General features: G+C 37.9%; 2 protein-coding genes and 1 long non-coding RNA gene across 9 annotated transcripts in view; 2 read left to right on the top strand and 1 right to left on the bottom strand.

The window, feature by feature from the left end:
* Nucleotides 1-2,770, top strand: part of wwp2 (WW domain containing E3 ubiquitin protein ligase 2) — a 44,152-nt gene extending 41,382 nt beyond the window's left edge. For 5 of the 7 annotated variants that reach the window (XM_054775951.1, XM_054775952.1, XM_054775953.1 and 2 more), the window contains 2 exons: nt 887-959; nt 1,173-2,769. In XM_054775951.1, the coding sequence (XP_054631926.1) occupies nt 887-959; nt 1,173-1,272 (173 nt within the window). In that variant the 3' untranslated portion in view covers nt 1,273-2,769. Of the gene's footprint in view, nt 1-886; nt 960-1,172 lie in introns of all 7 variants that reach the window. The other 2 variants (XM_054775955.1, XM_054775956.1) reach the window with 2 other exon arrangements.
* A 1,011-nt stretch (nt 2,771-3,781) lies between these two features.
* On the top strand, nt 3,782-14,238 carry meak7 (MTOR associated protein, eak-7 homolog). Its single transcript, XM_054777835.1, has 9 exons — nt 3,782-3,846; nt 4,752-4,951; nt 6,540-6,794; nt 6,870-7,014; nt 7,941-8,155; nt 9,480-9,666; nt 9,901-10,019; nt 12,137-12,307; nt 12,458-14,238. Exons 2-9 carry the CDS (start codon nt 4,805-4,807, stop codon nt 12,584-12,586), a joined length of 1,368 nt encoding a protein of 455 aa, XP_054633810.1. The 5' UTR covers nt 3,782-3,846; nt 4,752-4,804; the 3' UTR covers nt 12,587-14,238.
* On the bottom strand, nt 6,377-10,909 carry LOC129181996 (uncharacterized). The gene is made up of 3 exons (XR_008570538.1): nt 10,591-10,909; nt 9,455-10,016; nt 6,377-7,625 (listed from the first exon to the last, which is right to left on the bottom strand). It is a non-coding gene; the product is annotated as an uncharacterized LOC129181996 (long non-coding RNA).
* Nucleotides 14,239-14,921: the final 683 nt, after the last annotated feature.

Here is a 14,921-nt window from a genome sequence, read left to right as displayed (position 1 = left end):
GTTTTACATGCAGAAAACAATTCAAAATGCATATAAATCATGAATGAAAGGGATAAATGAACATTTAAGGTTAGTTTTACCTTCAATGAAGACGTGATTGTTGCCAAAGACATGCTCTCGCCTCAAGTCTCTGCTTTTCTTTTGACCATGGCTTCACAATAAGCCAAAATGAAGCCAAAGGAAGTCACAAGTGGCAGAATTTTGATAAAGAAGGTGAGAAACACCATTCAAGAAAAAATTCATGGCATAACAGGATGGTGGTGTACGTGTTGATTTCACTGCCACATCGTGTCTTTGGCAACAGTCACATCTTCAGGGAAGGTAAAACTAACCTTAAATATTGATTTTTTTTTCCTTTAATTCCTCCTTTTTATGCATTTAGAATTGTTTTATGCATGTCAAACTATAAAACGTGTTTTGTGTTGGCAAAGAACTACAGAGTCCACCGCTGATGACATCGACAGGCGACAGAGCTGATTTCTGCTTCCTGTTACCATGTATTAGCAAGCTGCTAACAGCACGGTTTGTGATTAAAAACACATTAAGAACACAGCTGGACTCATGCAGTGTATTAACACGACAAGGCGCTCACCATATTGTACGCTAACCGGAAAATGTACACAAACCGAGGCAAAATTTTAGCGTAAAATGTCACTGTTATCCAAAAAACGTGCTAAGCTAGGTTCCACTATACTTTTTACTTTTTAATAGTTATGTTATTTTTATATTAATTAATTATTAGTTAAATTACACAATGTTTGTAGTAATGTATATGTTTTTTCTTTATTTTTATACCCACACTTAAGGGACAAACTGTATAAAGCATAATCATAGATCATGGATATAAAACATGGCAGTCGTATCAGTGTTGTGTTTTTCCTTGCAGGAAGTAATGGTCCTCAGAAGTTCTGCATAGACAAAGTGGGGAAAGAAACTTGGCTTCCAAGAAGTCACACATGGTAAGCGGCCACCATATGTCATATTAAAAAATATATATATATATAGCATGCCGTCTCCTGTACGTATGTAGTCGTGCTGTGCTGCCACAAATAAAAAAATGATAGAAAACACTGATACATGACCTCCTGTACATGGGATTAGTTTTAGCATATTTCATGTACAAAATGTACACCAAGTGTGATGATATCTTTACTTCTCTCTTTCCCCCAAAGCTTTAATCGCTTGGATCTGCCGCCTTACAGAAGCCTGGAGCAGCTGCGAGAGAAGCTCATGTTTGCTATCGAGGAGACTGAGGGATTCGGACAGGAGTGACACTGCATGCGCACACGCAAACTCAAAAGACACTTATTGGACTACTCGGTAGCGTTTGTACTTTATTAGCATTTCTTCAAAACATGCTACGAAGTCACCTAGCCCCTTCACCTTTAGTGCGATACAGTATGTCTCCATGAGGAGCTGCGGGATGGAGACCATCAATGCCATATAGTGTATGCATATTCATAGTTTATGTTTTGTGGGTTCAGTTACAGTATATTTACATACACTGACCAGCAGCTGCTCACAGTTGAAGTACAACGTATATAGCGAGACAGATTATGGGTGACAGGAAGTCATTGCTATTCAGGAGAGAGGCAGACTTCTCTTTCCCAAGCTGGAGAGGTAATGTTGTGCTCTCACTTCTTTTTCTGTCAATTGTCGATCCTCTTGTACATACGTCAAATAAATAAATGACATTTCATTCTTGACAAAACATATTTCATAGTGAGTGATGGTGAAACTTGCACGCTTCATTTCATCCAGCATACCCTGGCACATTTGACAGATAAATCTAAACGCGCACACACAGTGGAAACGGCTCAAATGCCGCCCCAAAATGGCACCTGTAAACCAAAATGGCTAAGTGATGAGATGTTTCAGTGGTGTGGTTGTGTATGGTTATGTAATGTCAGAAAACTGCAAGTAATTGATATTTCACCCATAAAAATCTGTATTTTCAACACACGGCTCACTCATGCCCCTCCAAACCTTCCTGCTAGCTTGACGTTGTTGTTCTCCTTCGGTTTTGGATCAACATTTGCAATAAAAGTGACTGTTGTAATGATTAGATTAGATTGAAATCCAGAACCCTTCCCTTCTCTCTTCAATTGCCATTGTTCACTCACGAAGACCAAAATATTCCTCACAGACTTATGAAACACATTTAAAGTATAAAATGTGTAGCGATTCACCACTAATGAATGATAATGTATGGATATTTTACCCGTATTACCACATATTTATAAATTATTATAGACTTAGGGTGAATGAGATGTCTTTCCTGTGGAAAAAAAACAGCCTATTTTCTAGTGTGGGGATGGGTGAGGGTTTATTACAGTTAATAGGTTACAGACCCGACCGTGATAAGTGAATTTCCGCGAAGTAAGATTCCTTATTTATAAAGGGAATATTTTGGTAGTAATAGCATAGAAAACCTGTTGACAACCTTCTAAATAGAATTTTTAACATTGTTAGAGCCCTTTAGACATGAAATAACACCCCTATAGTTATCTTTACACTCATTACCAATATAGTAGACATAACATAACAGAAAATAAGTCATTTAATAGATAAATAAGACTTGTGACCCATGTGTGTTGCTGGGAAACGTGTTCCAGTGCTAGGGGACAGGAAGTGACGTCAGGGGTTCAGAGTTTAATTTCAGTTTGGCCGCAGCAAGAGCCCGTGTTAGGGATTATTGTGCCTGTTGTGAGATCATTCAAACCTGCAATAAAAGCCTATTCCGCCCGTAAAGTCTGGTGCTTGTGTGTCTCACTCAACATTACAGTAACATTACTGACAACTAGTGACAAGCGTAGAATACTACATATCAAGTCTTTGAATAGGTCTTCCGAATGCCTTATACTGTATTTGTATTTTACTTCATTTAGCCATTTTTATGCTTGCAAATTCTTCATTTATGGAACAAATACATAACCTTTCTTAAATATGCATATTTTTTTAAGTAGCAGACCATATTCAACCACAAAACAGCATGATGAGTAAAAAGTACACACAATGCACAAAAACAGAATTATTTTTTATTTGATTATTCTTTGATTTCCCTAATATCTGATTGTAATTATGATCAACAAATTATCAAGAGGTTCGGTGAAGGGCCGCACGGTGGCCTAGTGGTTAGCATGTTGGCCACAGTCAGGAGATCGGGAAGATCTGGGTTCGAGTCTCTGTTGGGAATCTCCAGAGTTCGCATGTTCTGGGTTTTCCTCCCACATTCCAAAAATTGTTAATTGTTGACTCTAAATTGTCCATATGTACCCTGCCCGAAGTCAGCTGGGATAGGCTCCAGCATAATCGTTAGGATTAGCGGCAGGGATGGATGGAAATTAAAGGTAAAATCACAATCACTCAATGATCTTGAAAATTTCCAGTAAAAAGTCTCGGTATTAGTACCGGCAAGACTGACCCTGTGTTGTACAAAAATAAACAAAATCGCCCACCCCTAACATCTGAAACACAGCGGCATCTAGTGTACACATAATGCAAATGAATCAAGTATCTTACTGTATTTTGATATAATTCTGGCAATTAAATGAATCCACTAAATGAAGAGACATTTTGTTTTATTTTATATTTACATACATAATATACAATTTTATGTAGATGCATTTAATGTTTAAAAAGAACAGATTTTTGTTTCCCTCTTTCCAATCGCATGAGGAGCCAAAGCCGCTTTATCCGCCTCTCGACCTCATGGACCAATCAGAAAGACGCAAATTGTCATTTGGCCGATTTGATTGGACTTCACTTGTGTCACGTTCAGCCATACCAGGAAGTCCACAAATCGTTCGAATGAGCTGGAAGGTCTCAGCTGATGTTGACTAAAAGGTTAGTTTGCATAGTTACAAAATCTCTTCATCTCTTCCACATAAAGCGAAATTACGTTTACATATATCTGCGGTTGTAAAAAAAAAAAAAAAACCCTGCTAGGGCTATGTCATACTGTCTCCGTCGAATGTTTGTGACAAATTGTGTTATTGTTCTGTCAAATATGAAGACATTTAATATCTAAAATGCCCGATGATCATTTTTATGTGAAGTGAGTTACGGTGGCCGACAAGGAAAACGCTCAACATGTCTAAACAGAAATGATCCCAAACCATCCATTCATTTTCTATACCGCTTGTCCTCACCAGTGTCACGGCTATGCTGGAGCCTATCCCAGCTGTCTTCGGTCGAGAGGTGCGGTACTCTCTGGACTGGTCGGAGCAAAAAACAAAAATACACAGTAAAACACATGCAACTTGTTTACAATTATACAAGAAACCAAAAAAACAAAACAGAAAAAATGGGGGGGGGGAAAGGAACGACAATAAAGTCAAAGTATTAAGAAAAAAAAAGTTGTAAGATTATGAGGGGAAAAAAAATGTAGAAGCATAAACTATTCAAGACAAAAGACGTGTTTTTGTTTTGAGAAAAGAACAAAACTAAGTATAAAGTTGTCATTTTTTAAAGGTTATAATACAGAGGTGTCCAAAGTGCAGCTCGGGAGTCATTTATAGCCTGTTGCTGATTTTTTTTATTGGCTCTCGGCATATTTTAACATAACAAGAAAGCAAGAAAGCTAACACAAAAACAACAACAAAAGTGGAAGAGCAGTAATTGTATGAAATATTCCAATAAAGTCATAATATTAAGAGAAAAAAAGTTGTTTTACGAGCCTAAAGTCGTAATACTATGAGAAGTTGTTTTTTCTTTCAAAAAGATATTGAATGTATTTTTCTACTCAACAGTTTCCACGCGTAATGCCTCCAATGCGTGTGGTCTGACGGGACAGGAGCGCACTATGGGCAACACTGAGAGTGTGCTGGTGCAGAAGCGTCTCTCCCGCTTCCGCCCTGAAGATCGGCCGGTGGTGGAAGCAGTGTTTGACAGGCTGCGAGGAGCCGTCGCGGCGCCTGCAGGAAACACCCTCACATTTGATATGTTGCAGGTATGGATAATAAATATAAGTTTTTTTTACACAGAAAACACGTCTCATTCACCCGAAGTCGGTAATCATTCATAAATACGTGACAATACACGTACATGTACGTGTTTATGTCTTTATGCTTCACTGATAATGTTTTTTTCATCAAGTCAACGTTAGCACTAACTTCCACAGTCAATCCAGCCTCAAAACCTGCAGCGAGGTGGCCTTCACTTTACTCTTTCCAGTGAGGGCCACATAGTGAAAAATGAAAGGATGCAACTTTGCAACTTTGATATTTTGTAAAGCAATACATGCAGGTATGCTAAGAAGTTATATAAATATATTTTTAAATGCATCTCGGCTTTGTCGTATACTGTAGGTGAAAAAGTTATTAGTGTCAGTTTCGCTCTTTGCTCCTATTTTCCCCTTTTTTGGGGGGGAATTTCCCCAAAAATTCAATGTTCTTCTTGAATAATCTTCATAACATTTATTCTAATAATAATATGTGTATAATACTTTTTCCCCAAACTAACATTGCGACAACTTTATTTTGTTTTGTTTGTTTCTCTTAATACAACTTTTAAAAAAATTATATATTTTATAATATTATATTTTTTCTTTAATATTTCAACTCTGTGCTACTAAAACAACATTATTTTTCTTAATAATATTATGAGTTTATTCTTGCAAAATTGCGACTTTTTTTTCTCTTTAGAATACAACTTTTTTCTCTTAATATTTTGACTTTATCCTTGTTAAATACAGCTTTGTTTTCCCATTTCTGCTGCTTTAAAAAAAAAAGTTTCAACTTTTTCAACTTTCTTCTTGTAAATATTTTTCACATAATATTATTTTAGACTTTATCCCCATAATGTTTTGACATTATGCCGATAATATTCAAACTTCTTCCCCAACCTAATATTCTAAAAATGACAACGTTATGTTTTGTTTGTTTCTTATAATCCATCTTCTAACAAATAATGTAATTTTTCCTTCACATTTCAACTCTGTGCTACTAAAATTATATATATTTATTAAATTATATATATATATTTTTTATATTATTTTTATTTTTTATTTTATACGAGTTTATTCTTGTAAAATTTTAACTTTTTTTCCTGTTGGAATACAACTTTTTTCTCTTAATATTACGACTGTATTCTTGTAAAATGATTGCTGTTTTTTTCCATTTTTGTTGTTGTTGATTTTTTTTGTAGTGTTTTTGTTAAATTATATTTTTAGAACGTGCCTCAGGCCAATAAAAAAACTGCCTCAGGCTGCACTTTGGACACCCCTGCTTTAGCGCTACTCGCCTGACGACCAGGCTAAAGGCAACACCGTGACTCTGATTCTGTGTTCATGGATCATCTAACATTGTTATGATTAGTGGTGTGCAGCTATACATTTTATACTTGAAATGTGTTTAATAAGTGTATGAAGCGTATTTAGGGTTTAAACCTGGATTGTGTCGCGAGTGAATCATGGCAACTGAAGAGAGAAAGTGGGGGTTGTGGAGCTGAATCTAATCTAAGTCACTTTTATTGTGAAACTTTTTATGGGCATATCAACTCGTTTTTCAACATTCATGATTCATTTTATCCCCCCTCAGTCCTCCATGTGCAAGGTGGCACCAAAGTCCATGGTAAAGAGATTATACCAGTGCATGAGCAGTATTAACCTGGGACAGACCGCATCTGGCAAAGTCAGCACCTCTGCGGCTTCTGGAGTGAGTCGAGAGCAATTGGTCGTCTTCTTAGCAGACACCCTGCAAGGCACTGCTGAAGAACGAGCTCCCCTTGTCATGGCTATGTCGCAGGGCGCCACAGAATGCTCCACGAGTGTCACCTGTCAGCAAGTAATGCAGGTGAGGAAGGGGTCAATAGCCATCACCTGTCCTGGTCAAAACCACCATTGTTGCCAAGTGTCTTTGCTCTGATAGTTCTTACAGGACCTCATCTCTGCTGTAGTTCAGATCCTGGTCAATAAAGGATGCCTTCAGGGGTGGAAACCTGAAAATATGGGTGATGCATCTCTGGGTGTCCAACTTTTGGCAGAGAACATGTGTTCAGAACTCAAACCCGCAGGTAAACAAGTGTTTGTGCTGCTGTATATTGCTACAGTAACCCCTTGCCACCTTGTGCTTCCAATTTTGTGGCTTCGCTCTTATCATGGTTTTTCAAAAATATTTGAATTCATAACTGTTTCGTGGCTGTGATTGGCTGGTGACCAGTCCAGGGTGTACCCTGCCTCTCGCCGGACGACAGCTGGGATAGGCTCCAGCATACGCACAACTCTAGTGAGGGCAAGCGGTACAGAAAATGGATGGATGGATGTTGTTTCATGGTTGAATATGGCAAAAAAAAGGATATTTATGCAAATGTCACATATATTATGCCTAAATTAAGCATAAAAATGTAAAATACAAATACAGTATAAGGACTTTAGAAGACACATTCAAAGACTTTGTGATGATATGTAGTAATCTAATTGGTCAGTAGGTGTCAGTAATGTTACTGTATTATTGGGTTAGACACACAAGTACCAAAACAAAAGGCTTTTATTGCAGGTTGAAATGATGTCACAACAGGCACAATAATCCCTAACACGGGTGACTGTTGCGGCTGTAACCCACGCCAAGCTGAAACTCGACTCTGAACCCCCGATGTCACTTCCTGTCTGCCACCCTCCGGAACACCTTTACAACAACACACACGAGCACAAGTCTTAATTGTCTTATTATGTTTACTATATTGGACAATAGAAATGTAAAGGTGACTATAGGGGTGTTATTTCACGTCTAGAGGGCTCTAATAATGCTAAAGCGTATTTAAAAGGTTGTAAACAGGTGTTCTTTGCTTTAACTATGAAATTCACCCATTTATAAATAAGGAATCCTACTGCGCAGAAATTCACTTATCTCGGAACCAATTAACCGCAATAAACAAGGGATTATTGTACTTAGTGATACAATATTCTGAAAATGTGAAATGTTCTGTCCCTATCTCCAAAGACCAAGGAGGCTGTGATGTTGCCTGTTTGGAAGATTGGATCTTCAGAGTACCCCAGGTATCTTCGTACCTGCTGATGCTGGTAGCTGAAGGGCTGAACGTGTCACTAAGTGCACAGTCGACACACAACAACCTGCTACCTCCTTGTAAAGACGCGCCCTGGAAAGAGCTCAAGTGTCTGCTAGACATCCCCACGCTCATGTTTCTGGCACCACAGGTGAGTGATGTAACACCATCCCTGGATCTGACAATACTGGACATGAAAACGAGAGATTTTGTGTCATTGCGTTTCTGAGGAGCCCCATGTCAGATTTACACGCGGCTGCAAAAGCGCCCGAAAGCACTCATTTGCATACCATGCTAGTGCAACAAGTACTTGTACACACGGTACTATCCAAAAGTGTTTTTTTAATAAATGTAAGAATGTTGGACATAACATGACGCCTGGACGCATCCCAGTGTGTAGAAGGGTATCAAACAGCCGCATTTGAACTTGACTTTTGTATTCACAAATGTATGAAATAGACTGAAAATCATACATGTATATTTAGTTAATTAGTGGCTGACGCAGCAGCTACAGTCTCCAAGCCAGACCTAATTAGTGTCTTAATGAAACAACTCTGCTGTCTAACGTAGTACATATCTCAGTCCACACAGCTATCATGTCATTATAGTTGCACATTACTTACAGACACAGTCTCCAAGGCTGATTAGAAAGTATTCCGTAACAAAAAGCATCTGGTATGCGCTGTATCATTCCATTTGTGTGCCTAACAACGTCCCAAGTGCAACTCAATGAATTATTGTGGCCACTAGGTGACGCCAAATAACCAAACACAACCCTACTATAACTTAAGAGATGTATTTTTGGATATATACTGTAAGTCACACCTGACTCTAAGTGGCAGGACCAGCCAAACTATGAAAAAAAGTGTGACTTATAGTCCAGAAAATATATATTTTTTTAAACCGAAAAAAAACCCCACCACCGGCGAGCATGAGTTAGCAATAGTGGTTTAAAAAATAGATTTATAAATACCGTACTCTTAAAATAGTCTTCTTTTTGGAATACGACTTTTTTCTCTTAATATTTTGACTTTATTCTCATAAAATTACAGTAGTTTTCTCCATTACTGCTACTGTTGATGTTGTTTTTTTCCAAATAGTTCAACTTTCTGCTTTTAAATTTTCTTCTCCTAATTATGACTTTATTGCCATATTTTGACTTTATTGTCATAACATAACTTTTTTCGCAATATAATTTAAAAAAAATTACAACTCTACGTTTCGTTTGTTTCTCATAATAGTAGGACTAAAAAAAATAAAGTTTTTTGTCTTTCAAATTTCAACTTTATACTACTAAATTTACATTATTTTTCCTCATAATATTAGGTAATACATCATATTCTGTGGGGCAATAAACAGCTGTAAGACACAAATGGCCTCTGGGGCATACTTTGGACACCCCTGGTTTAAGTAATGCAGATTCAGCAGGTGGTGGTGGTCAAATAATCACCATGCAGATGTTTTGATCTTTCCAGCTGCCTGACGGACACAGGGCGCCTTGGAGGCTGGTGTTTTCCACGCTGCTGCACGGCGAGAGCTTCACAAGGATGGTGGCAGGCCTGACGCAGTGCGGGCCCACTTTGCTGCTCATCAAAGACACAAGGGGACACGTTTTTGGGGGATTTGCCTCCCTCAGCTGGGAAGTCAGACCTCAGTTCCAGGGTGAGAAAGATTCTGCATGGCATGACTGGTATGAAGAAAGCCAAAGTTGGTATGTCCAGTGGTTATAGAAGGTGAACACACCTCGGTAAAATACTGGATCACTTTTGGAAGTTAAAAAAAAGACGTCTAGATGTGACATAGTAAGGAAATGTCAATACTGTATTTATTTGAATATGTTGGTCAGTCTCTCGGCCTCATTTGTATTTCATGTCTATTGTGTGTACTTGCGTGCAGGCGACTCCAGATGCTTCCTGTTCTCTGTGTTTCCCACAATGAGAGTTCATACATGGACAGGTTACAACCAACACTTCATGTACCTCAACCAGAATCAGCAGACCATGCCCAACGGACTGGTGAGACAAGACCAGACATGACATAACGTAATAAGAGTATAGCACCACATCATAGAGAAACACACAAGCCAACCGCGTCTGCTTCTCCTTACTCCTCATCTCATGTTAGGCAAGCACAAACCAGCACGGTGTTCCCATTTAACTATAATGCATGTGTGTCATTTCTCTTAGCCCATGGGTGTTCAAAGTGCGGCCCGGGGGCCATTTGCTGCGCGCGGCTGTTTGTTCATTGGCCCACGGCACATTCTAAAAATATAATTTAATAAGAAAACGGAAAAAAAACACAACAGCAAAAAATGGCAGTAATTTTACAAGAATAAAGTCACAGTATTAAGAGAAAAAAGTTCTAATTTTACGAGAATAATGTTGTAGCATGAGGAAAAATAACATCATTTTTAGGGTTGTCCGATATTACTGGTGGCCCGATATTACATAAAAATGTGATATTGGTAGACATCAGTTATCGGGTTTTTTCCCAATCATGACAACCGACATTAAAATAATGCTGTATAGATGGACATTTTAATGTACACATGGCCAGGATGACACCACAGTTTGTTCTAAAGCTCACCTCCTTTGCGCTTTCCACAGGCGCTTGTGTCCCTGGCCGCTTTGACTGTACTGAAGTCGGCTAGCTCCTCGAGTTAGCCTCAAGGATGCTAGCTGTTAGCCATTCAGTGAAGCACAAATAAGCTGCACTCCTTGTAGGTCTTAATGTTCTTGCCAACTCGTCAATCTTGCTTCATAGAAAATTCATGTTTCCCATGATAATGGAAGGTACCAAAGGCTTGAATCCCCACTTCTTTTCAAGCCGCATGACTTTTATCTTAGCCCCGGTGCTGCCGCCTTGATATCAGTGGGTAGACAGGGAATCACACCGTTGCTGGACGTCGCACGTCATAGCACGTCAAAATGTGCTTGAATAAACAAACAGAGCTGCTTGACCACGTACGTACATACTGTACATAGATAGATTCTTTATCACTCTCCAAGAGAAATTCACATTTCCGGGATGTCTGCAAAAATGTTATAATGAACTTAATCACAAACTTAATCACAACCAAGGCAAGACATGAGAGATAAGAAAAATGAGAAAATAGAATAAGAATAAATAAATTAATAAATACGGAACGGATCACGTCAAATTTATCGTGGAATATACATAATAAATAAACAATAATAATACATAATAAGGTAATACTGTAAGTCCAGTCCAGTTCTTCCACGACAAGAAATATGTGATGTTACACATATCAGTATCGGTTGATATCGGAATCGGAAATTGAGAGTTGGACAATATTGGCATCGGTTATCGGCAAAAAAGCCAATATTGGACATCTCTAATCATTTTAGTAGCATAAAGCTGAAATAGCAAAGAAAGCCTTAATATAATGAGAAACAAAAAAACAACAAAGTTGTAATTTTTGGAAAATTTGGTTGCGGAAAAAGCTCTAATGTTACGAGATTAAAGTCAAAATATTCTGGGAATAAAGTCGCAATTACGAGAAGACATTTTACAAGAAGTAAGTTGACATAGTTGTAAAGTTAAAACAAAAAACTACAGTAGACGTGGAAAAAACAGCTATAACTTTAGGAAAATAAAGTCAAAATATTAAAGGGGAAAAGTCGTATTCTAACAAGAAAAAAGTTGCAACATTATGAGAAAGAATAATGTAATTTTAGTAGCAATTAATTGAAATATCAAAGAAAAAATATGTTCTTTTTTAAAAGTCTGAATATTATGAGAAACAAACCAAACAAAATCCAAACAAAAAAAGTTTTACCTTTTGGAAAATTTGGTTGGGGGAAAATGTTAGAATATTGTGGGAATAAAGTCAAAATATTATTGGAATAAAGTCATAATATTACGAGAAGAAAATTTATGAAGATTGTTCTAGTAACAAAGTTTTGATATTTTGGGGGAAAAAAACAGCAAAAATGGGAAAAATGGTCAAAAGCCAAAGTTGATATGTTGATTGATAATTTGCATTATTTAATTTTTTTTCAATTGCATTTTCATTTTTCACAATGTAGTCCTTGTTGGAAAAGGCTTGGACACCCCTGAGCTATAATAACTATATACTTTTTTACTTTTTTGTCTTATCTGGTCGTTCCAGGGTATGGGCGGCCAGCACAATTACTTTGGCTTGTGGTTGGACAGTGATTTCGGACGCGGTCACAGCCGCGCACGGCCAAAGTGTACAACCTTTGGCAGTCCTCAACTCTCGGGAGATGAGGACTTTGTGTTGGACTCGATGGAAGTATGGGCAGTAGGACAGCAAGAGAAGGTAGGAACCGGAACAGCGGGTGTATTATTCCTTAGTGATACACTTTCACTTCCTGTCTACACCACGTTACTTTGTGATGTTGCCAGTTGTGTACCAGTCCATTACAACCTGGAAAATAATATCAATGGAATTTGATGGATGCTCTTCCAGGGTGAGGAAGGTGAGGGTAAAAGGAGTGTCTTGGATATGGATCCAGAGGTCCAGGCCATGATGGAGATGGCAGGGAAGACTCTGCACAGTCAAGGTCTGAGGGAGGCGGAGGACGACCAGGAGCAGTGAGGGTCAGCAAAAACCGTCTCCACACCACCTCACCTGCTGCTGACACAAATATGAAACAGACTCAATATGAGAAGTCAAAGTGAGTCCTTCCTCTGTCATCTTTGTTCAGCTGGCACTTGACTTCTGCTCCAGTCGATGCAAAGTTAAGTCAATTGTACAGTATGTATTTACACAAAACCGACACCAAAGCACAGACAAAAACGCTACACTTTTGTTTTTGTTCCCATTTTTCATCAGCTCAACTCTTTTGTGGAGTAGCCTTTTATTGTGGCCAGCCAAAGGCACACGTGTTCAATAGTCACGCTGTCTCGTCAGCATCTTGCTATGCCGCACCTGGGAGGTGGATGGCTCCTTTTGGTGCTCACTAACGCAGATTTCAACACATCTGTTAGCAATATTTGAGAGAAATATGCCCTTTGTGCACATGGAAAAACTTTTACATCTTTGAGTTCAGCCCATGAAAAATGAGAACAAAAATAAAAGGGTCAGGTATTTTTTTTTTTTTGATGAGTGTTTTGAGTTTTTACATCAGTCAACTGTGAAAGGTGTTGGACATTTCAGCATGACTCCCTCAGCAACTTCAAAAGGGTAGAAAATGTTACAAAGGAAATGACATCTGGGGTTCAGAGTTGAGCTTTAGCTTGGCGTCGGGTTACGGCCACAACAGTAGCCCGTGTCTTTATTAGGGATTGTTGTGCGTGTTGTTAGAAAATTGAAACCTGCAATAAAAGCCTGTTGTCCCAGCGATCATGTCTGGCGCATATACAGTATGTCTCAATTCAACCACAAAACAGCATGATTTAGCATGATTTACGAATTCATATATTTTTTAACAGCGGTGATAGAGTGAAGCCACGAAATTCAAACCACGATGTGGCAAGAGACCACTGTAGTAGAAAATAAGACATAATATAGACTCGCACGTTAGCATTGGGAGAGTTCCTTGTTGTTCTTGATGCTCCCTACGGTGGCTTATTGTCTCATCAATGTAACATTACTGACACCCACTGACCAGTGTAGAATGCTACATATCGTCTTGGAATGCATCTTCTGAATGAATATATATAAAACAGTATATTCGCATTTTAGTTTAGACACTTTTATTCTTGAAAATGCTTAATTTAGGCCAAAAAAAGTAACATTTGCATGCTTAAATATGCATATATGTTTTGACTGATAATAGGCCGTAGTCAACCACAAAACCATCCATCCATCCATTCATTTTCTATACTGCTTCTCGTCATTAGGGTCGCGGGGGACTTCTCAGCTGACTTCGGGTGACAGGCGGGGTACACCCTGGACTGGTTGCCAGCCAATCACAGGGCACATATAGACAATCATTCACACTCACATTCATACCTATGGGCAATTTATAGTCTCCAATTAACCTAACATGCATGTATATATACATATAGATACAGTATACATATATTACCAAAAGGCTAATAAAAGTGTGGGGGTTTCATTTCATTTCTACAATGTGCTGCAGGCCAATAAAAAACTAGCCATGGGTAGCAAGCGTCCCCTGGGCTGCACTTTGGACACCCCTGCTGGAACTAAAGGATGCACCATCAGTAGAGTAGGATGATGTGCACACTACTGAATTCCAAACTCGCTTGAATTTTCTAAAAGTGATATTATTTTGTGGACTAAGAAAAGAAAATAATTATATATATATATATATATATATATATATATACTGTATATATATAATATATATATATATATATATATATATATATATATATATATATATATATATATATATATATATATATATATATATATATATATGTATAATTTATATATAATTTTTATGGGTAAATTCTTGATTTTTAAAAACAAAGTCGTCCTTTCTCACTTTTCACAAATACTTATCTGTAATGTTTATGGATACAAATGATATGATTAACGAACTACAGCACAGTATTTTGTAATTACGTATACTTAAAAAAATGAGAAACTAAACTGCCCTCAATCGTCGCAATCTTGGCTATGTAGTGGAAGAGGAGGGACTAACTTGAAGCGGCTCCGAACCGAAGAAGAAGAAATGGGTAAATATTGCAATCGTCATTTCCGGTAAGTGTAACGGTTTTGGAACAGCGCGACACTGTCAAAATTGGCATAGGGGACTAAGAACACAGTGTATACAGTATACTTGTACTTATTAAAGTGTACTGACGAAAGTATTCCATTTGAAGTCAAGCACAAACCTGTATAGGTTCCATTTTAGGACATTTCAAGTATTATTGGGTTGTAGTTTTTTTTTAATTCTCAATTTCTGTTTGCTGCAACTATTGTAATGATTTGCAAGCTAATTGTTCAATATCATGTA

Source organism: Dunckerocampus dactyliophorus, chromosome 5 (assembly GCF_027744805.1).
Source record: "Dunckerocampus dactyliophorus isolate RoL2022-P2 chromosome 5, RoL_Ddac_1.1, whole genome shotgun sequence".
Lineage (NCBI taxonomy): Eukaryota > Metazoa > Chordata > Actinopteri > Syngnathiformes > Syngnathidae > Dunckerocampus > Dunckerocampus dactyliophorus.
This window is presented reverse-complemented; position numbering and strand designations above follow the sequence as displayed.

What these genes read in the sequence shown, in the direction of transcription:
- meak7 (XM_054777835.1), top strand. Translation starts at nt 4,805, where the DNA reads ATGGGCAACACTGAGAGTGTGCTGGTGCAGAAGCGTCTCTCCCGCTTC. An exon ending in TCATGTTTCTGGCACCACAG is followed by an intron (nt 8,156 to 9,479) that starts GTGAGTGATGTA and finishes TGATCTTTCCAG; the next exon opens with CTGCCTGACGGACACAGGGC. An exon ending in CAGTAGGACAGCAAGAGAAG is followed by an intron (nt 12,308 to 12,457) that starts GTAGGAACCGGA and finishes ATGCTCTTCCAG; the next exon opens with GGTGAGGAAGGTGAGGGTAA.